Consider the following 23,883-nt stretch of genomic DNA (forward strand, 5'->3'; position numbering starts at 1 on the left):
TCGTGCCCCGGTCCGGGAGGATCCCACATGCCGCGGAGCGGCTGGGCCCGTGAGCCATGGCCGCTGAGCCTGCGCGTCCGGAGCCTGTGCTGCGCAACGGGAGAGGCCACAGCAGTGGGAGGCCCGCGTACCGCAAAAAAACAAACAAACAAACAAACAAAAAAATGCCACTGTTATAAAAGACAAAAGAGAAAAAAAGGAGGGGCTGGGGAACTCTTCTAGTCAAGAGATATGACATTAAGAAGCAATGCATGGGGCTTCCCTGGTGGCGCAGTGGTTGAGAGTCCACCTGCCGATGCAGGGTACGCGGGTTCGTGCCCCGGTCCGGGAGGATCCCACATGCCGCAGAGCAGCTGGGCCCGTGAGCCACGGCCGCTGGGCCTGCGCGTGCAGAGCCTGTGCTCCGCAGAGGGAGAGGCCACAACAGTGAGAGGCCCACATACCGCCAAAAAAAAAATTAAAAAAGCAGCAATGCATAATCCTTAAATGGATTTTGGAACAAAAAAAGAAGCCCTATGAAATACATTAATGGAACAACTGGGAAACTTGTATATGGACTGTATATTGTATAACAGTATTGTGTCAAGTTAAACTTCCTATGTGTGACCACTGTACTATGGTTACAACGGTGAATATTCTAGTTCTCAGAAGCTTCAAGCTGAAACATTTAGGAGTGAACTGTTACAATGTCTGTAACTCCCAAATAGTCCAGCCAAATTATAAGTTAAATGTAGCAAAATGTTAACAGCTGGCGAATCCTTGTGAAAGGTGTATGGGTGTTCATTGTATACTCTTCCTGAAACTTTTCTGTAGTTTTTATACTCAAAATAAAAAGCTGGGAAAACAAAGGATTTTTTTTTTTAAATCCATTTTAAAGGACAAATGAGAGATTCAATGGATCTCTCAGGACCTTCATCACAATCAGGCAATATCAGAGGCTATTGGTGCCTCTGTGGAACTGGAAGGCAGGGAAGCTCTCCTTCACAGGAGAGCTTTGTACAGTGGTCTTCAAACTATCAATGGTTTCCCTTCCTTCAATTACATTACAGAGAACTTGAATCTTTTGCCTGTGTCTGTCAATATCTGTCCATCCATCACAGTCCTTCTTGTGAAAATGATGCCACAGACTTGTTTGGAGATGTAACCACTCTCTAATAATCTGTCTACCTTTTGGAAAATAATCCAAAACAATTAACTTTAAAAACTGAGAACTGTCTATAGTTACACAATATAAAATAAAATTACACTAAAATTTTCACAACTCCAACTTTCCAGGATACAAAGTTTGACACACATTTTGCACAAAAATTTGTTTTAAAGTTGTGTTTAAGCAAACATAGCATTTCTAACAAGATCGAAACAAAGTACATCTATTATATAGTGTAACACTATATTTGTGCTTTTAACTTCAAAAATCAAAACTACTGTAAGAGATCATTCTGTATCTGTTCTTATATTCTTATACCAAAAAGAAGTGTCTTGAAAATTACCTACCTCTTCTGCATATGATTTTCCAATTCCGTCAGTACTACCCGTGACAACTGAGAAAAGAAAAAAGTAACAGTTTAGTTTAAGAATTACAAAGTAGAACTGATCACAATTAGGACCCACCAATTAAACACAAGAAGACCTGTGTAATACAGTTGACCCTTGAACAACATGGGTTTGAACTGCAAGGGTCCACCTATACACGGATTTTTTTTTCCAATAAATACATACTACAGTACTACACGATCCAAGGTTGGTTGAATCCACAGATGCAAAACCTCAGATGCAAGATCCAGATACTGAGAGCCAAATGTAAAGTTATACTTGAATTTCCAACTGTATGGAGGGTCCGTGCCCCTAACCCCCCCATGCTGTTCAAGGGTCAATTGTAAAAGATGGAGCAATTACCAGTGGCTCGAATTTAGGAATGAATACTCATGACAACGGCTAAAATTTAAAAGACTGCAATACCAAGTGCTGACAAGGATGTGGAGCAACTAGAAATCTCATACATTGCTCGTGGCACTGTAAACTGACACAGTCACTTTGGAAAAACGATTTTACATGATGTCCAGAAATAAATGTGTGCCTATCTATGACTTAACAATTTCCAAGAGGTAATAGGCATCATGTTACCAAAACAATGTCCACGGTAGTTTTATTTACGTATAGTTGGTAAACATGCCCAAATAATAAACTGCAAGAGAATGAGTAAGTAAATTACGATATATTAACACAGTACACAATGAGAAGCCCACGCACTGCAAAGAAGAGTAGCCCCCGCTCACCGCAACTAGAGAAAGCCCGTGTGCAGCAACAAAGACCCAACACAGCCAAAAATAAATAAAAATAAAATAAATTAAAAAAAAAATCCTGGATAGCTCAGAATATGTCAGGACTAGAGATTATAAAATTTGACTAAGGGATATCAAACCTTCCTTTTCCAGATTCTCCAGTTTTTGGAGTTTGTAATGGGTACTGTTAGAGCACCAACCACATCCTCCCTTCCAGCACAGAGGTCTTCAGGCAATCCTCTTGCCAGGAGTGTTATCTGCTGTCAGCTCACAAGTGAGCATCTCCCAGGAACTGCCCTCAGCCAAAGGGAGCTGACTTGCCCAAGGTTACAGTTCCTCCCCTGGGCACTACATGTCTAATTACTGGTCCACACAAAGATCCAGCTCCCTTAAGCATCACTTAAGCATCTCTGAAGCACCATCCCAGGTTCAGAGCTTTCCATGGGATCAGGTTTGACTCCTGCATCACAGTTTGACTTCTCCCTCCGCCCTACTCCTCGGCTTCCTTTGCTTCCTCAGAGGTGCTCTTCCTGAGAGCATTCCCCCAAAACACCTGCCACATACACACATCTCACTGTCCAAGTTTATTTCCTGATAAACTACTGACAGCCTACAGTCAAGCTCCTTCTTTTTAAAGTGATTTTATTTATGTCTAATACATAACTTAGTCCAAAAAAGATAACAGTTACAAATTTTTAGGCCAAAAATACCAGGACTGGGGCTTCCCTGGTGGCGCAGTGGTTGAGAGTCCACCTGCAGATGCAGGGGACACGGGTTCGTGCCCCGGTCCGGGAAGATACCACATGCCGCGGAGCGGCTGGGCCCGTGAGCCATGGCCGCTGAGCCTGCGCATCCGGAGCCTGTGCTGAGCAACGGGAGAGGCCACAGCAGGGAGAGACCCACATACCGCAAAAAAAAAACAGGACTTTACCCCTATCCTTCTGCACCTTCCTATTCCATCCCCAGAAGCAACCATTTTCATTGCTTTTAATTGTTTTTCCTTATCTTTACATGTTCTAAACCCTATGTTACACTGTAATTTCCTGATTCATCAATATATCACTTGACTCATTAGGGTTGATGAGAACTTTTACTCCCTTTATATTTTCCCCATCCTTCCAATGAAGTTATATCACAAGATTCTGTCACTTGTCAGTGTTTACCTTATTGTAATACTGCAACTCAATTCTGATATTAACCACCCAGAGTTAGTACGGATCTCACAGGTGAAAGACATGGTCCCCAGCAAAACTGCCCACAATGCAGGCACCAGCCACAAGTTCAGGGGTCCCTAGGCCACCAACACTTGTGACTACTTGGCTACAAAGTTCCCGGTTCCCATAACTCCTCAGGTTCAATAATTCACTAGAATGACTCACAGACCTCAGGATAACTTACAGTTCATGATTACGGCTTTATAATAAAGGATACAAATCAGGACCAACCAAATGAATAAGCCACTTAGGGCAAGGTCAAGGGCAGTCCCAAATGCAGAGCTTCCATGCCCTCTCTGAATCGGGGCAGGTCATCCCCCCACCCTCACCCAGCACATCAATGTGTTCACCCACTAGGAAGAATCTACATCAAGTTTCAGGGTCCAGAGTTTTCACTGGGTTTCATTACAAAGGCATGGCTGACTGAATCATTGGTCACAGGACTGAACTCAATCTCTAAAACCACCCCCCTTCCCTCCCCAGAGGTTGGAAGGTTGAGTTGGTATCACAAGGCTCAAAGCTCCAATCTTCTAATCACATGGTTGGTGTTTCTGGCAGGACCAGCCCCCATCCTGAAGCTCTGTACAGTCCCACCTTGAGTGATTTCATCAGTATAAACTATCAGAGCCCACCATAAATAACAAAGACACTTCTATCACTTAGGAAATTCCAAGGATCTAGATGCTCCCTCCCAGGAACAAAGGTCAGTCAAATTCTTTATTATACAACAATTACTGTGGCTAGAAAAATATATTATCCACTAGTGAACCAAACAGTACAGTAGAATTACATTCTCTTTCCTAATCAACGTTTTTGTTCTCCTGGAATTAAAATTGCCTTTTTATTGCATTTGCGTAGTTTTCTTGTTAAATTTTCCCCCAGTCTCTAACAGCCTCTCGATATAATTTTCCACATGATCAACCCCATCAATTTGTTCCATTACTTTTTTTTTATATCCCCTTAAAGATCGCCTTCACAGAGCACTCCAGCTTTCATCCTACTCCAACCTGGAATAGTCTGTGGCACAGCTATTGTTCTAGAACATAATCTTGGGAATTCCCTTAGACTGTCTCTCCTGGGTTGAAGCTCTTCTTTTCTAGATCTTGTTCTATTCCCTCATTATGCAGCACATCTAGCTTCCCAAGAAAGGATGCATGAAGATACATTTTGTAAACATTTTAAAAGTAAATTTTACATTTTAAAATAAGTTTTAGACTTACCAAAAAAAAAAAAAGTGAAGATAATACAGAGTATTCCCTGTACTCCAAGCCAGTTTATCCTATTACTAACATCTTACATTAGTATGGTAAATTTGTCACAATTAATGAACCAATTATGATACATTATTATTAACTAAAGTTCATACTTTTTCAGTCTGCCTTGTTACTGAGTGTCCTTCTGTTGTAGGATGCCATCCAGAATATCATATTGAATTTGGTTATCACGTCTCTTCGTGTGACAGTTTGAAGCAAATTTTTTTTTACATTTTTATATCTCTAAAAATAAAGTCTATTTCTAACTTCACACATAATAGTTTAACTAGCGTGGACAAAGAATGTCGCCTGCCATATCAGTAAACAACGGATGTTGAGGCCATCAAGCCACAGCCACCCCCAAGTGTGCACCCTGAGGGGGTTCAGGATGGAGAGAAACAGGATACTGGCCTTTTAGGGTGCATATCAAAGGAATGACTTCAATAAATGCAGTCTCTTGCATCTTCCCATACATGGAAAAGTGCTAAATTCATTAACTCGAGAAGTCTGGCTTTCTTTAATTAACAGCAATCTTCTGATTACTTCGTTTTGTTGTGAAAACTCCTATGTAACCCCGCTCCTCCCTTACCTCCCTCAGTGCTATTTGAGAGGCTGTCTCCTGGGCTTAAGTCCTTAGTATGTCCACCGAATAAAACATAATTTTCAACTTTTAGGTTGTGCATTTGTTTTTAAGTCGACACTAGGTATGGAATTATAAACAGATCATTTTTAACAAAAAATTAAAAACAACTCTCCATTGCACCAGTATTGTTTAAAAAGAATGTTTCACCATCCTGATTTCAGACAATTTGCAAATGAACTTTTTGGTCACTGGGGCTTTTAGGATTGTTACTTAATCTTTAGGACTCCGTCATGGTAACAGAGCTTGGGCTGGGTGCTTTTCCATTCATTGGTGCTAGGCACTGATGGGCCTGAAAATCCATGATCTTCAATTCTGGCAATTTTCTTATGTATTAATTCTTTGATAATTTCTTCACATTCTTCTCTAGAATTTCCATTAATCAGAGTTCAGACGTAAGAGTTTCTCTATGAATCTTACTTTTCTTCTTGTTTACTTTCCTGGAAATTTCTTCAACTTTTATCTTCCAAATGTTCTACTGACGTTTTAAACTTAGGTTGCCAATTTTTTTAATTTTGAAGAGCTCTTCTGTATTCTGATTGCTCTTTCTCTTTTTAAAGCAGCAGTTTATTCTTATTATAAATCCACTATCTTCTCTTATCTCTGAGGACATTAATTAGACTTTGTTTACATATTTATACTTTCTTCTACTCTTTTATTCTGTTTCCTCTAAGTTCCTTTTGATTGCTTTGGTCTCTCTCCTCTTGGAGGCAATAACATGGCAATTAGTGTACATGAGTGGGATGACTATGCTGTGACCCCCACTATAGGGTAATCGATGGGCAAACCAGCCTTTTGACTAGGGAATCCACAAGTCAGTATCTGCATTCTCCCTAGGACCCTTCAGTATCTCTTAAGCATTTCCCAAATTCCAGTCTTCTGGCTGCTGGGTAGTTGGGCAGCTATTAGTCTGTAGACTTTTCACCTAACCCCTGTTCTCAGTCTCGTATCTCACCTCTGCCCTCTTCTGTGCCCAATTTTCTGGAGTCTCAAGCACATCTGGTTCAGTGCCCTTCCCCATCCCTGTCTTTTGAGGTACCTGATACTTGTAATTCCTGTGCTTTTCTGGGGTGCAGAGCAAACTTGCTTGCTTCCCAATGGTGGACCATCCATAAGCACTCAGGTGTCGGCTCGGTAAGGTTAAGTTATCACTCTTCCAACTTCATTTGCTGTGACTAGGGATGAGGGATTTCAGAAGTTCCCTAGTTTCATCAAAACGGTGCTTTCTGTTCCTTATTCTCCTAATTATTAGAGAGGATTTCCAAGAGATAAAAGGCTAGAAATACTGTTACTTGGCTATTTTAAAACTGGAAGTCCCCCAAGGTCCCTCTTAAACATTTTAAAGTAGACTAAGTTGAGAATAAATACTAAACACACTTCTCAAAAGATTTAGCTTTATGCTCCCAACAAGAACATTTTTTCCTATCATCTGCTATTAACTATCAAATTTAAATCAAACTAACACTTTTTAGAAACTATTATGTGAATGACTAGAGAATACAATGATGTATAAGACCCACTGTGGCTATTAGGTGTTCCATAAACCACCCATTTCACGGTTAAGACTTCAAATATTAAACAGAAATATTATGACTTTAAATTGTATAAATATTAAAAATTTTAAAATTGTATAAATATTAAAAATTTAGCCTCTGATTTTTTTAGATAGATAAAAATATCACTTTTCCATATTCTGATAATTCTCAAAGCCAAATGCAGAACTGTATAGTTACACATAAGTCAGATACTGCCTCACAAGTATGTATTTTTCCTGAGAAAATAGAAAAGTATAAAAATTATTTTTATGGGCACAAAGAAACAAAAAATAAAATTGGAAACCAAGAGCCACCTTTATTCATCTCTGTAAGCACCACTGCAGTTCTATAATAATCAGAGTCATGTACAATGGCCAGGCAATGGGGGGTCAAGCATCATTTCCCGATCAAAGGAAATGATCAATTCTTTAGTTCTCTAAGTCATATGATAGGTAATATCTTTGAAATAATGTACAGACACAACCAAGTCATCTGTCAAGCTTTACTCACTCATAAAAGTTTTACTTGATGCCAAAAAATAATAATAATAAATTTGTTTATTTAAGACAGGGAGAATGGGGACGAGGATTATCCTGCCTTGGCTTTTAAAGATATATTCTTTGCTTTAAAGCTACATACCTTCCAACAGTAGTAGCAGAGACAGCAGCTCATAGTTGGATAGAAAAAAAATCCTTGGGTCTTCCCTGGTGTCTCAGTGGTTAAGAATCCACCTGCCAATGCAGGGGACACGGGTTCGAGCCCTGGTCTGGGAAGATCCCACGTGCAGCGCAGCAACTAAGCCCGTGTGTCACAACTACTGAGCCTGCGCTCTAGAGCCCACAAGCCACAACTACTGAAGCTAATTAAAGCATACCTTAAATCAAAAGTCTTTTGGCAGTTTTTCTGGGGCATTGGGGAAATACAGGGAAGAGGTTACTATTTTTTACTCTTCTTACTGTGGGTATTTTTTAACCATGTGCTTGTATTGCCTTTCCAAAAACAGAAGTCCTTTCCTACCAGCAATAGAAAGATGGTGTAAACTGATCCAGCAGGTTCTGCATCTATTCCAGTTTCCCAAAAATCAGTGTAGCACTGCTTAAGTCAGTGTTTCCTAAGGTCACCTAATACATTTAAAACTGATTTTTTAATTAAATTTAATAGAAATCTTAATTACTGGACTACTATTTACTTAGTAACTACCTGATTATAAGACTACCAGCTTCAATAAATATAAATAGATTAGTGTAAAATATGTATGTAAAACAACCATTAACGTTTTAAAATATTCATCAATGCAGTACCTAAGATCATTTCTTGGTAGGTCTTTCGAGAAACACGATCTAAGCACTATCACCCTGATATACCTACAACCTTGCAATGAAAACCACATGAAACAAAGACCAGCTTCCAAATCATCCAAATTAGAAATACTGCTTGTTTTTTGCATTTTCTTAAGATGAAAAAATTAAGCACTCATAGCCACACCGAAAGATGATGCAATGTGCAAAAACAATCCTGGGGACCCAGCCTTCTTATGTTATGTACACACATGGGCCAGAGCCTGCTGTCTTCCTTAGTACCCATCCTTCTCTTCCTTCTTTACAGCAATCGTGGCCTGGAATACAACCTCCCTAGCAGCTAGGTGTGGCCATGGGATTAAATCTTGAAAACAAGATGCAGTGTTGTGAGGGACTTTGAGAAAGGCTGCTTAAAGGAGTGACTCAGCAGGGAGAGGCCCCTTTCTGCCCATCATCTAGCCAATTCAAAAAATGATGGCTGTAGCTCCAACAGTCTTGAACCAGGAAGTAACCTTGAGGGTAGAAGCCATGGGCTAAGATGAAGGAAAATACTCATAGAAATCAAGGTTTTTCATGACTCCATGGAATTTCTATGCCAGGTTTTTTTCCAACCAATCAGTTCTTTTTTTATTAACTGCTTACCACAGAGAATCAAACATACAAAAAAAGTGGGAATTCCCTGGCAGTCCAGTGGTTAGGACTCCGAGCTTCCACTGCAGGGGGCGCAGGTTTGATCCCTGGCTGGGAAGCTAAGATCCTGCATGCTGCGAGTAGTAGCCCAAAAAAACCAACATACACAAAAAGTCTGTCTGGTCTTCTTTAAACTGGGTGAAAAATAAATAAACTTCTATATTGTTAAAGTGACTATTACAGGGCCAGAAAAGCAAGAGTAAGCTGTCCGCAAATTGTTAAAACAAAATATTTAATATTGATAAAATAAATTTTCACATCTTGAGGTATGGGGAAGCCATTCTGGCTTATATATGAGTTAACTTGAATTTTATTTTAACTGAAACAGCCTGTTTGTGGCCTATCAAACATACACTGTACATCTGCTTTAATTATTAAAGAAAAGGGCGCATTGGTGAGAAGTAAAGAATGTCCATATTAAAAATAAAGATTAACTGTCTCCCTTCCTGGGACACCAATGCTGGTACTCCTTTGATGATAAGACTCCCTTCGCCAAGGCCATAATGACTCACCGTGTACATGCTGGTCATTTTTTTGGAAACCTTGAAGAAATGTATCCCTGAGTTATTTAATGTTCTTTCTTCCGACAAGATGTAAAACCATACTGAAAAACTGGCTTCTCAGGAGCAGTTTCTCAAGAGTTATCTGAAGGCTGTTTTCCCAGCTATAGTCCTCAGTTCAGTTCAAATAAAACTCTTTTTCTAGTCTCATTACTGATTGTTTGTTATTTTCATCGACACTATTCACATCATTATAAGACTATCTGCTCAAGGTACTTCATTGATATTATCCAGTTATTTCTCACAACAGCTCTCACCCTAGTCTAAGCTATCATCCCAACACACAAGGACGTGCGCAATGACCCTTTCAGTTCCTTCCCGCTTGATTCATGCAATACACAGCTAAGAATTATCTTTCTCAAACACCATTTTTATGATCTCATTCTTCTGTCAAGAAGCAACAATATTTCCCTATTGCTAATTATATAAAACCTGTAACACGAATCTAGTCATGTCCCCCCACTGCCACCACCTGGGGCTACCAGCATTCATCTCCCACAAGAACTACTGCAACAGCCTTCTAACTGATACTTCACCTGCTCCCTTTTTTAAAAAAATTTATTTATTTATTTTTATTTTTGGCTGCATTGGGTCTTTGTTGCTGTGCGCGGGCCTTTCTCTAGTTGCGGCAAGCAGGGGGCTACTCTTCATTGCGACACGTGGGCTTCTCATTGGGTGGCTTCTCTTGTTGCAGAGCACGGGCTCTAAGCATGTGGGCTTCAGCAGTTGTGGCACTCGGGCTCAGTAGCTGTGGCTCGCAGGCTCTAGAGCGCAGGCTCAGTAGTTGTGGCACACGGGCTTAGTGGCTCCGTGGCACGTGGGATCTTCCCCGAGCAGGGCTCAAACCTGTGTCCCCTGCATTGGCAGGTGGATTCTTAACCGCTGCAACACCAGGGAAGCCCCTTGCTCCCTTTCTTATTCCTCTCCAACTCACTCTCTGCACTGCAGCCAAAGTGATCACTCCATTGGGCAGATCTGACATCACTTCCCTGCCAAAAATCTGTCAGTCATTTCCCACTGCCCTTATTCTTTACAAGGTCTTCCATGAGCTGACCTCACCTCTCATCACTTTCCCCCTACCACCCACTGCCCTAGTCATGCTGAATTTTTTCCAGTTCCTACAAGGTAACATGCTCTCTTTTCACAAATGTTGTTCCCTCTACTCCCAATTTCACATCCCCCGCTTTCTCTCTCCCATCCTTGACACCTTCACTTGAACATCTCGTCTCCCTTAAGCTTTCCTTGACCTCTAGACTAGCAGGCTCTCATAGCTCACTGGCCCCATGGTACTCTGTACCTCCCCTGCATGACATTCATCATATAGGTTTCCATAAGGGTCTGGGTCACCACAGTCTAAGTGCTAGCGCGGTGCCTGGCAAAAAGTAGATGATGAATGAGGTTTTGTGAGATGAGTCAATGAATAAAAGGAGATTATGAATGGAAAACTAGCCTCTTGTGACACTCCCCACTGCTTTACCCACTTTTTTAGAAATAACACCCAATCACCTACCGTACACAACCCCACCTACTCTTCAGCCCCTCTCAACATCAAGAATCAGTGATCTAAAACAAAATTTAAGAAATTTTAGAGAGAAGTTTAACTTAGTTTATGATGAATCTACAGATACACATTTTCAAAGGACAGTTCTCTGTTCTTGTCATTAAGATTGGCTTCTTCAATTAACACTCGGTGTTCTCAGATTCCACTTTGCAATGGAGCAAGTGGATAACTTAAGGTAGTTTTCAACAATACACAGAAAAAAGCTACAGGTATTGCCCATGCATAACCCAGTGGCCTCAGGTATTACCCGCAACCCTATGGGTCGTGAGAGTAATTTATGACAGCCAGGGCCAGAACTGAGGTAGAGGAAGGAGAGAAGGGAGGGGGGAAAAAGGAGATTCAAAAAGGCTTATGTTTTCATACATAAATATAACACCAGAAACCAAATTTGCAAGCCTTTGAGAAGATGGAAACTGACAACTATAAAGAATATCCCAACTTGGCATCCAGAAGTGTCTAGCTTGTTACAGATTACATAAAATACTGGCAACTGACCAGGGCTCAGCTTCCAGATTTTATAAAGTCAACAAAAATGCTTCTGTTTGTGTAGGTTAAAAATATTCTACTCTTTTTGTCCTCAACTTGCTAGGAACAGATATTTTTAGTAATAACCCAATCAACCTTATCAAAATCAAACATCAAAAATAGACTAGAGGAACACTGGAAGCAAACATGCTATTTTTAGCTCTTCTGTCTATTCTCTGCCACTACCCACCAAATTCTGACTGCAGAGCCCATGCATAAGAGCTTAAGTTATTCCAAGCAGGTTCCTTCTCCTGACCCTTCCCTCCCCACCCCTCCCCCAACACCTGAATGCTGAAAACACTCGATTGATTAAAGATTAATACTGCCGCAAACCACGACAGCTGCCGTTCCTCTGAGTGCTTTTGCGGGGTGGGGAGAATAGAAAATGACAGAGAGCTTGCATCAGTATTCCTCTTGGGGATCTATTACATGGAAAGAAAATTGCTATTTCAATCCCCTTTTGTTGCTAAAAATAGCAGTCTCAATTGATTCAGGCAAACAGGGAACAGGCTTAGCCAGGCTGAATTTAGACACCACTGAAGTCCTAACATCAAATGCTAAAGTAGTCTAACACATGCCAGCTCATATTTAACAAAGAACAAAGAAGAGAGGCATGCAGCCTGCAAGTTAATAAAACAGCAGCAACTTCCTGCATTTTTATTAAAGAGAAGCAGTGAAAGTGATGCAAAATAAAGACAACTATAACTTGTTCTCATCATATTTTTTAGAAGAATTTTTATAGGAAAAACAATCAGATTATGCATCAAACTTGATACTGTGGGCATTTCCCACAACTTCACGGTTTGGGGAAATACACACCTCTTCTCAAGTACAGTATACTACTATGGAAAGAAAAGGGTCCGTTTACAAACATGCTATCCCAGTACTGCATAGGCCCCTCTCCCACTACGTCCGTCCTCTTGGGTTCCCTACTGAACAGCTCTCTCTCTCTCTCTTAACCTTCCCTCCTTTTCCCTTGACCCAACCAAATGGGGCAGACAGTTATAATTTGCCACTTCAAAAACTAACAAACAAAACCAAAACAGAACAAGACAACATTCAAAGCACCCAGAGGTTCAGAACAGAGAAAAGGAAGAAACTGCAAAAAGCAGGATCCACTTAAGGCAGCTAATCCCCTGGGCCCACTTCCAGGCAAGGCCGAGTAATAACATTCTGGCGGCACCAAAACCCAAAAATATCTTCTGCCTGATTCTTTCACTTTACTTGGTTAACTGAAAACCTTGGCAGATAATGATTCATTTCAGTGAATGCCACATCCTCTTTAAAATGCAAACCCTTGCACAAGAATTAAAAGGTTATCAATCCTTCTGCCTCTGCGTGATTTAGTGGATTCAAACTGCTTTGTGGCTTCCTTTGGGAATACCCAAAATGTGAGGGTAACACACAAGGAGCCTCCTGAGAGTAGGAATTCTGACTGGGAACAAAGAGGTTACTACTTCTGGATCACAGGCCTAGTAAGACCCCACAGAGGAAAGCCTTTATTTAGGCTTTTGCCATTTACGTACAAAGGGAGCATGCGAAGTGGTTAAGAACATGGGTGGTAAAATCAGAGCAGCAAGGTTCCAAGTCCAGGTTCAAATGCAAACTCTGCCAACTATCAGAAGCTACCTAACCTCTACTGTCTCAGTTTCTTTATCTATAAAGTGAAGACACCACCATCTGTCCCATAGACATACTGTAAAGACTCAATAAAATAATGTTAATAATAGTACTCACCATACTGGATTGTTTGAGAATTAAACAGCATAATGTATACAATGTACTTAGCATGGAACTTACCATATTATAAATTCTCAACAAATATTAGCAATAGATGAGGAATATTAGAAAGTGGAAGGGGTACAGAAAGGAAAATTAAGAAGCTACTAAAAGTACATCAAAAGTATATGCAACGAAAGAAAAAAATAGGTAGGTTGGACCTCATCAAAACTAAATTTGTGGGCTTCCCTGGTGGCGCAGTGGTTGAGAGTCTGCCTGCCGATGCAGGAGACGCAGGTTCGTGCCCCGGTACGGGAGGATCCCACGTGCCGCGGAGCGGCTGGGGCCCGTGAGCCATGGCCGCTGAGCCTGCGCGTCCGGAGCCTGTGCAAGAGAGTGAAAAGACAAACCAAAGAATGGGAGAAAATATTTGCAAATCATATATCTAATAAGGGACCAATACCCAAAATATATAAAGAATTCCTACAACTCAATAACAAAAAGACAACCCAATATTAAAATGGTCAAGACCTGCATAGATATTTATCCAAAAAAGATATACAAGTGGCTAACAAGCACATAAAAAAATGTTCAACATCATTAGGAAAACACAAGTTAAAACTACAATGACAAACTAGTTTGGCCATAATTTTTTTAAAAAAGAAAATGGAAAACAGCAAGTGTTGGTCAGGATGTACAGAAAGTGGAGTCCTTGGGGACTTCCCTGGTGGTGCAGTGATTAAGAATCCGCCTGCCAACGCAGGGGGCACAGGTTCAATCCCTGGTCAGGGAAGATCCCACATGTCGTGGAGCAACTAAGCCCATGTGTCACAACTACTGAGCCTGCACTCTAGAGCTCGAGATCCACAACTACTGAGCCTGAAAGCCACAAGTACTGAAGCCCGCATGCCTAGAGCCCGTGCTCTGCAAAAACAGAAGCCACCACAATGAGAAGCCCGCACACCACAATGAAGAGTAGCCCCCGCTCTCCACAGCTAGAGAAAGCCCGCGCGCAGCAACAAACACCCAACACAGCCAAAAAGAAAGAAAGAAAGAAAAAAAGAAAGAAAAAGATCTAGCAGTAATTTTCTCTGCGTGATAGTGAAATTATGCAATTAAAAAAAATAAAAAAGAAAGAAAGTGGAGTCCTTGTACATTGCTGGTAGGAAAGCAAGATGGTACAGCCACTGGGGAAAAACCATTTAGTGGCTCCTCAAAAAGATAAACGCGGATTTACCATGTGACCCATGAATTCCATTCCTAGGTATATACTCAAAAGAATTGAAAACCGCATTCAAACAGAAACTTGTACATTAATAGCCCAAAAGTTGAAACCACCCAAATGTCCATCGACTGAAGAATGGATAAACAAAATGTGGCAAAAAGCCATACAATGGACCATTACTCAGCCATAAAAAGGAATGAAGTACTGGCACATGTTACAATGTGGATGAACCTTAGGTATAAACACTCTAAGTGACAGAAGCCAGATACAAAAGATCACACGCTGTATGATCCCATTTACATGAAACATCCAGCATAGTAAATCCACAGAGAAGAAAGATGAGTGGTTGCCAGGAGCTGGGGAAAGAGGGATAAAGAGTGACTGCTTACTTGGTATGGTGTTTCCTTTTAGGGTGAGAAAAATGTGTTGGCACTAGATAGAGGTAATGGTTGCACAACACTGTGAATGTCCTAAATTCCACTGAACTGTGTACTTTAAAACGGTTAATGGTTCATTTTCTGTTATGAGAATTTTGCCTCAATTTTTAAAAGTCTCTTTTAAAAAAAGTTAGTAAAGATTAGCTTTTCACCAAGGGCTAGACCAAGAAAAGAAAAGAAATTGCTATTTCTCTTGCCCTATGGTCCCTTGAATTCAGGAAGTAAGACTTCCATTAACACATCATTCAATTTACACAACAGAATGCAGAGGAACCTACATTTGGATTGCTCCCATGGGTAGACCAGCCCTTTTACATGTATCTAAATTTATGGAGGACCTACTCTGTGCCAAACACAGTAGCAAGCACTTTACAGATAATTTAATTGTCCCAACATTCAATTAGTAGCTACCCCAGAAACGATGCGAGGGTTATAGATAATAAGATCTTATTATAGTATCTAATTTTTATTTTGGGGGCCACACCATGCAGCTTGCGGGATCTTAGTTCCCCAATCAGAGACTGAACCCGGGCCCCAGCAGTGAAAGCACCAAGTCCCAACCACTGAAGTGCCAGGGAATTCCCATTATCTATTTTTATAAATAAAGAAACCATCTCAGAAAGGTTAAGTGACTTGCCAATGGTCACATCATCCTAAATCCGATCCCCAGAACACGAACCCACTATGCAATAGAACACTGACTTATCAACTTGAAAGTGCCTAAAACAGTCACATTTAGCAAGGATGCATGGTGCATACATAAATACTCCAAAAAGTTCCTTGCTCATTAATCTGATGATGCAGAATCCAACTTTATTTTTCATTATTCCTTTACCAGCCTCTTAACCCCAGCCAATTTGTCTGGTGTTTCCCAAATATAACATGCCAGGGAATGGGCCCCATGTTGTGCTCAATACTGAGAAGGACGTTTCTATTTACTCTCTACCCCCATTACCTTCCAGTAATCTGAACCTCTAAACTTTACAGAAAACAACAATCATTAAGTCCAGCTGATTTAATCACATCCTAGCCTCTAGGATGTCAAAGCCTGACTAACCTGTTATTCGAAGCTAAATACTCTTCACAAGTTCAAAATAACTGGAAGCAAAGAAACAGAACTGAAGTTCTCTTTTTATCTAGTTCTAATCCTAATGGTTAATTAGATCATGAGGGACTCCCCTGGAGGTGCAGTGGTTAAGAATCCACCTGCCAATGCAGGGGACATGGGTTTGGGCCCTGGTCTGGGAAGATCCCACATGCCACGGAGCAACTAAGCCCGTGCGCCACAACTACTGAGCCTGCGCTCCAGAGCCCGCGAGCCACAACTACTGAGCCCGCGTGCCACAACTACTGAAGCCCACGCGCCTAGAGCCCGTGCTCTGCAACAAGAGAAGCCACCGCAATAAGAAGCCCACGCACCACAAGGAAGAGTAGCCCCCACTCATGGCAACTAGAGAAAGCCAACATGCAGCAACGAAGACCCAACGCTGCCAAAAATATAAATAAATAAATTTTAAAAAAATTAGATCCTGAAATAAGGCAAGGAAGGGAATTCCCTGGCAGTCCAATGGTTAGGACTCTGCGCTTTTACTGTGGCCGGCCTGGGTTCAATCCCTGGTCAGGGAACTAACATCCTACAGGCCGCACAGTGCGGCCAAAGAAATAAGGCAAAGAAAAAGAATGAGTTGATGGCATAGTTGCAAGATTCTTATCTCTGATATGTTACGTAATCCTGGCTCCATTTTCTTCTTCACAGTGGAGTAGGTAACATTCAAATGACAATTGTCCAGTCTATGTAATTGTTTTATATTCAACATAAACCATAACATTCCCTCTAAGCCTATGTAAGAAATTTACATCTCGTAAATGCCTACAGGCTTGAAGTTACTTCAACAAGTCCAAACTGGAACAGTCCTTTAGCTCAAAACAAGAAATAATTAGTTCTTGACATATCTTATGATTATATGCATTTAACTGGAAGAGTGATAACTAAATCAAACATTTCCTTAGCTAATAAACAGTATGAAAACACACTAGTAGGACAACAGTGTCTATTACATGAGTGTCCTTGAAATATATAATTCAGGCCTGATAAAAGTGGAAGAGTTATAATGAGAGCTACTTGGGAATTCCAATAATTAACTTCTTTTGAATGGTCTGAATTTATACACACCAAGGTAGATATATATACATATATATATAAGGAGGGTCTAGTGTAGATTATTTGGTTTATTTCAACCAAACTCATCCAGTTTAAGGTCTTAACAATATTCTTCAGATAAGAAGTGGGTAAATTCCTTCAACAAAGAGACCCTGGATTTTAGCCACTTTGACAAAAAAGTCCCTCCCAACTAAAAAGCTATTCTGCTTTCAACTAGGTTTATCACAGTAACATTGCAATTAAGTCATATTTTAAGCCAGAGTTTCCTAGTAAATAATTTCCTTTTCAAGGATCAAATACTTCCCTAGCCTAAACGTTCATGCTTCGGCCAAAGAAGCCTCACCACATCCGTAGGTACTTTACACCTAGAAGAAATCAAATTCATTCTGACTCAGGCCTGGTCAAGAACTTCAAAACATTGTCCAGCAACTATACTTCAATAAAAAAGAAAAAGAAAAAAGAACTTCAAAACAGCTTCCCCAATAAACAATTTATGATATCTATCTTGAAGATTGGCTAGTATCAACAACAAATTTGAGGAAGGAAATGAAGAATGCTAATCTATTCTCTCCAATAGTTTTTTTTTTTTCTTATCCCTGAAAAGCCAAAACCATGGAAGCACGGAAGCACAGTTCTCTCCTATCAGACAACATCTAGCTGAATCCTCTGTACTTTTTAAGAAAACCCAAGACTGCCAATGAAATTATGCTAAGCAACTTAACGACTATCACACTTTTCAAAATGAACACTCAGTGACATACATTTTCAACCTAATCTTTTTAAAGGAGCTTCATATAACCCAACACCATGTTTCTCAGTTACAGAGACCATATTCTATTGATATATTAAAAAGGGGTGAGTTGACTAGCAGTCAGGAAACCTTGGTTCTAGCCCTGGTTCTGCTAGCTCAGTGAACCTCGACCAGTAATTTAACATTTCTGAGCCTCAATTTCAGCATCTTTTTAAGTGTAGTCACATATTAAATGAATAGCCAAGACCCTATGGTTCCATGGCTATGATGAATACAAAGTCACGGTCATGACTTCTTTCTCACCTTTAACTGTTACAACAAACACACATCCACAAGTGTTAGAAACAGTACACGTCAAGTCAGACCTATGATTTACGACAATAAAATAGACCTACAGCTAGCTCATCTTTAGAAAGTCAAGAAAGAATGAACATGAGTAACTGAATCAAAAACTCTTTTAACTGTTTTCAACTTTTCTTCCAAAAAAAGTTAACAAGAAAGGTAGAAAACTTGAGGCTTGTTTTATAACTTTATTTCAGCTGTGAACCACTGGTGTTCTGGAGGTGGTAAAGACCAGTGAAATGATTTTCATTTTCTGCTTGTTGCTTGAAGCCTGCTTTATTCAAGTTCATGGACAAGCCCTCGCTCAGATGCAGTGGTTAGGTAGCAAGCACAGCCGTCTGGGAGCATTACGGACCCAAAGGACACACACTCCCCTCTCTTCAAGAAGCCACCTCCTTCAGACATTAATTCTAACAAAAGGCTGATCTAAAATGCAATCTTATGTACTTTTCAGCAGTCCCATTTATTTCCTTATACCTCTTTTTATTCCACAAAGGAACTGTGGCAACTCACTGGGCTCTAGTAAAAGTTCCACAACTTTTTCGAATGTAAACTATTTAACAAAGTCTCACAGTCTGAACTAGAGCTGAAAAAGAGAAACAGTAAGGTCTCTGATGCCTGATGTTAAAGTTATGTTCTTTACTGACCTATTCACCTACCTTACAGGTATGCTGGAAGGATTAATACCATCTATTTAATGTTTTGAAAACGTCTTCAATTCCTCACAAGATTAGGATGCCTCACTGCTCAACTCATAAATTTCAGTGTTCTACTAGATTCTAGTAGATGTGCAGTAGCCCTTAATTGCACAGTTTTTCTTAACTGGTCATTGATCCTTAAGAAACAAGGGCATCTGAAGCAATTCTTTAAATGTCATGCCTTTCCATGCAATCTGCTGGCCCTTACTAACTTAACGCTCTATTGCCTTTCCTTTTTAGTTTTTCAGAATGAACATGACCTTTAAGACGCTGGTGTACCGCAGCACTGTTTGCAATAGCAAAATCGAAACCATTCAACAATAAGGGACCACTAAATAAATTACACAGAATATATAATTAAGAATGTATATACTGTATATGGATATAGTAGGTATACAGTATATAATTATGGTATATATAGTAATACACAGCATATCCATACACATGTATACTACATATACTATATATAATACCTATATTATATATGATAGTATGTCAATACAATAGAAACACAATGCAGCCATCAAAAATTATAGCACCAAGAACAGCTATTGGCAGTGAAAGGTGTCCATGATATATTGCTAAGTGAAGACAAATTGGAGAAAAACCATGAGGAACAAAATTGACTATATTTGTTTTAACGACATTTATTTCTCCTAAAGATCCTTGGTTGGAATTTCTAATAACCATTATCTAATGATGAGCCAAAAGAAGCTTATCAAAAACCTAGCTTATAGGGCTTCCCTGGTGGCGCAGTGGTTGAGAGTCCACCTGCCGATGCAGGGGACACGGGTTCATGCCCCAGTTCGGGAAGATCCCACATGCCGCGGAGCAGCTGGGCCCGTGAGCCATGGCCGCTGAGCCTGCGCGTCCGGAGCCTGTGTTCCGCAATGGGAGAGGCCAAAACAGTGAGAGGCCCGTGTACCGAAAAAAAAATAAAATAAAAAAAAACCCTAGCTTATAAACAAGCCAATTCCCAGATGCAATAGTAAGAATGACAAGTACAATTGCTATCTTTTATATAAAAAAAGATTTACACATACATATGTATGTGTATGTTTGTGTGTACGTTGGAAAAAGTCTAAAAGGTCATACATAGACCAAGAAGTTGATGGTAGTTACCTCTAGGTAGAGGACTGTAAGTAATTTTTATTTTCTTCTTTTTACTTAGCTGCATTTTCTAATTTTTCTATAATAATTAAATGTATTTCTTACATAACGTTTTTTTAAAGTTTAAAATTCAAATAAAATTATATTCTGTAAGTGCTAACTTAAACTGAATTACACTATGGAAGTCCCTATGTGGTTATTGCCTCAGTGAGATGGTCTGTTCTAGAAATGAAACAAAATAAAGAGCTGAACCTATTCTACCACTCCTGGAGATGTGGACAGCCAGGCCCACTGTACTCTCACTGCTCCAACCCATCTCTCCTGACCTGAGACCCAGAGGTATAGTGGGGAAAACAAAGAGAAACAGGACTGATCAAAGGCCAAAAAGGATAAGAGCGTATTGGGAGGGGAATTTTGTGGGTTTTCTACTGTTTTACCATAATACCAAGTACTTGGAGAAAGACAGTTGTAAAATTCAGCATTAAGAGATGATGGTTTACTCTATGTGGGCAATTTATGGCAACAAAGTGCCTTATAATCATGAGTTACTTTTCTAGCAAGCTAAAGATTCAAACAGACTCAAAGTTCCCACAAAGTTGTCTCTAAACTGGATCTTCCCTGGAGCCATCTACTCAGCTTTCATTTAAAGACAACAGAGCCAAAATGAAAACTAAAAAAAAATAAAGACAACAGAGCCACTTTTAGTGAGCCAGCTGATAACACATAACATAAGAATAATTAAGGAAATAGTGAGGACTGCTGCAATATTTTACATTGAATTTGTTCCCTCTTGGCCTTTAAATAGGCTACGGTCTTCTCTGCATGTGCTACCTGACTACACAATTGTCACCTTCACTGAGAATAAACATGACATTGTATCATGACCGAATCCTCCATGCAATGTATATATAAGTAAGTTTACCCTTTAGGTAATAACTGTGGTCTCATATTTATATACTGTATAAATAAAATCTGTCCTTTGAATTATTATGTAAAGCAAACTCCCCAATTAACTTAATGGAAGCCTTAAGAGTCTTTTTGGAATGTAAACATCCCGTCCTACTTTAGCTATTTTTGTAAATTTATATTCTCTTACACCAGGTTTCCTTAAGAGTGGACCACACCTGTATGCTGATGGATTGGCAGCTTCTAATTTGGGACAGAATGTATACAAGAAACCAGATGGAAATTTTAATAGACAGGCCATGTCATAACATTTGTTCTATAAGAGCTATTCAGATACTACCTAAATGTGCTTAATCTTGGAAACTCAGTCCTTTAGAAGCCCAACACTGAAGCTGCAAAAGTCCTTTTTCATTTAATTCAAGAGATAACCAAGAGAAAAACAAACAAAAAAGATACTCTATGAGCAAAGGATTCTAATGGTACCTGATGAGGAAAGTATATGCTTGAGGTTTACTTGTGGGAAGACTATCTGTGAAGTATGACAAGAGTTCCGGACCAAATCACATCTACTGGTAAGCCGAGTGGTAGAGGTCAGGGATAGGAGTGTTTGTATGAGCCATCTCAGGCCCAACTCAGGCCCTTGATTTCTCCCTCCTTCCTTTATTCAGGATTTAGGGATGCAACCTACTTACATTCCATTAGCATTACTCTCACCTACTTGATACTCTGGACTAGAGAATGAGATGCTGTCTCCCTGGCTGCCGCTTTCCTTGTTCTGGAAAACAAATAACCGTGGTCCAAGCTACTCAACTACCTCAATGCACTCGTCTATAAAATGGCAATAGCAATAGTACTTAACTCAGAGACTAGGATATGAATATGGATATCAAATCCTTACAACAGTTCCTGGCACATAATTAGCATTATATGTGCTAATTATACGTGTCAGCCATTACGTTTCATTATTATTACTGTTTAGAACAATGTCTGACATAAAAGCACTATATACTAGTATGATTATTGGTGTTTGAAGTATCTGATTGCTAATTGTTATATAAAGCAAGAATAATAACATTAACCCAGAAGATTTTTTTAATTTAGAAAACTTACAAAAATCTTACACTCATGGTTCCTGACTACTTGATGACTAACACAGAAAGTCCATTTTGGGGATGGCCCTCCATCCTTTCTTACATTTATTGTGTATTTTCTCTTAGCCTTCATTTACTAAAACTCTATTGTTCTCTTATGACCTAATTAAACGGGCCTTCCTTTATGAAGCTTTTTCTGAAGTCCACCTCCTAGTACACTAATAACTTACATTTTTATTTTATTTTGCCTCTCTCCCTAGTTAGAATAAAAGCTTTAGGAGGGTAGGGACTGTTATATTTTATTTATTGATGAATCCCTGTGCCTAGAACAGGAGCTGGCATATAGATTCTCAATAAACATTACTGAATGATGAATATTCAATCTGGCCTGCCCTAGACCTCTTATTAGATACATAAATACCTATCTATTTAAGCCACCAGAGCCAGGTATTCTGTTACTTACAGGTGAATACAATCCTGACTGCTGAGCACTATAGAATACTCATCAAATATTCGTTATTGTCCCTGTTATTGCTATTACTGTTATTATAAATTAACTAGCATTTATTATGTGCTTACTAGGTTCTAGGCATGATGGTCCATATCCTTAGCATATTGCTAAATAAGCACCATCTTTTTTTGTGTGTGTGGTACGCGGGCCTCTCGCTGTTGTGGCCTCTCCCGTTGCAGAGCACAGGCTCCGGACGTGCAGGCTCAGCGGCCATGGCTCACGGGGCTAGCTGTTCCGCGGCATGTGGGATCTTCCCGGTTCGGGGCACGAACCCATGTCCCCTGCCTCAGCAGACGGGCTCTCAACCACTGCACCACCAGGGAAGCCCAAGCACCATCTTTTTTAACGTTTACAGTCAGTAGCTTCAAGGTACATACCAATTTTGTAGATGAAGAAACTGAGGCTCGGAGAAGCTAAATAATTTGCCCAAGGTAACAGAACTAGGAGATGACAAACACAAGTTGAAAACCCAAATTTCCGGCTCCTGTACCTACACTCTTCCCCAGTAAACTATACAACCATGTCTGTGAAATATCCACATATATCTTCTCTCTTTAAAATAACTATAAACTCTGCAAGTCAGGAAGCCTGTTTTCCAAGCCTTGGTATCTACCAGAGCAATTAATGTGTTAGGACCTGAAGTATCTACTCAGTAAACATTAGAGAGATGGGCAAGTGAATACCACGCCCACTTTGGAAATCTAAACTTTTATAAAAATGAGACGTGAGCATACTTTGTTAAAAAAAATGAATTTACTACATTTATGAGCTGCCCCTTGCTTTCTCTTGATTGCAGGGATTCTCCTGTTGTGGCTGTATCTGCCACTCAACCATCCAGAATAAAAGAAGGGCCTCCTAACAAATGATTGGTGTTGTATGTATTTAGAGATAATGATGGACTTATTTTCAACACAAACCAATAGGCTTTCTGCCACATATAGTAACCCCTAGGCCCTTACGCAGCTATCGCTCATGCAAAATAATGCCAGTCCCTAGTTGGGTGAGACAATAAACACACACACACACACACTGCATACAAATACATACATAAAATAACATATCTGGAGAAGGCAGCCAAAAACTGAATGGGCCCATGAAGAGAGAGCCTCCAATGCACACGTTCCTCTTTTCCTTGCCTACAGTTCAGTAATCTATAACAGTTTTCCCATAATAGATAATAAGCAGAGATGCGTGAGCAGCTGCAGAGAGATGAATGAACTGTGTGATGCTGAAAATCTGTGAATTGAAGTATCTGATACATGAATTGAAATAAAAAAACAATTCTCCTCCTCCAAACAGTTATAGGAACAAATCAAAGGGAAAGGAAAAGAGTTGGAGGGAAAATGAGACAAAGAATAAAATCTGATCTGTGTG

At 39.9% G+C, this 23,883-nt stretch overlaps 1 protein-coding gene across 1 annotated transcript in view; it reads right to left on the reverse strand.

Moving 5' to 3' along the window:
• Positions 1 to 23,883, reverse strand: part of HSD17B12 (hydroxysteroid 17-beta dehydrogenase 12) — a 159,345-nt gene that overhangs the window by 107,761 nt on the left and 27,701 nt on the right. Inside the window, exon 2 of the mRNA XM_007455809.1 lies at positions 1,495 to 1,541. Coding sequence (XP_007455871.1) covers positions 1,495 to 1,541 — 47 coding nt within the window. The remainder of the gene's footprint in view (positions 1 to 1,494; positions 1,542 to 23,883) is intronic.

This window comes from Lipotes vexillifer, unplaced genomic scaffold, assembly GCF_000442215.2.
Source record: "Lipotes vexillifer unplaced genomic scaffold, Lipotes_vexillifer_v1.1 scaffold977, whole genome shotgun sequence".
Taxonomy (NCBI): domain Eukaryota; kingdom Metazoa; phylum Chordata; class Mammalia; order Artiodactyla; family Lipotidae; genus Lipotes; species Lipotes vexillifer.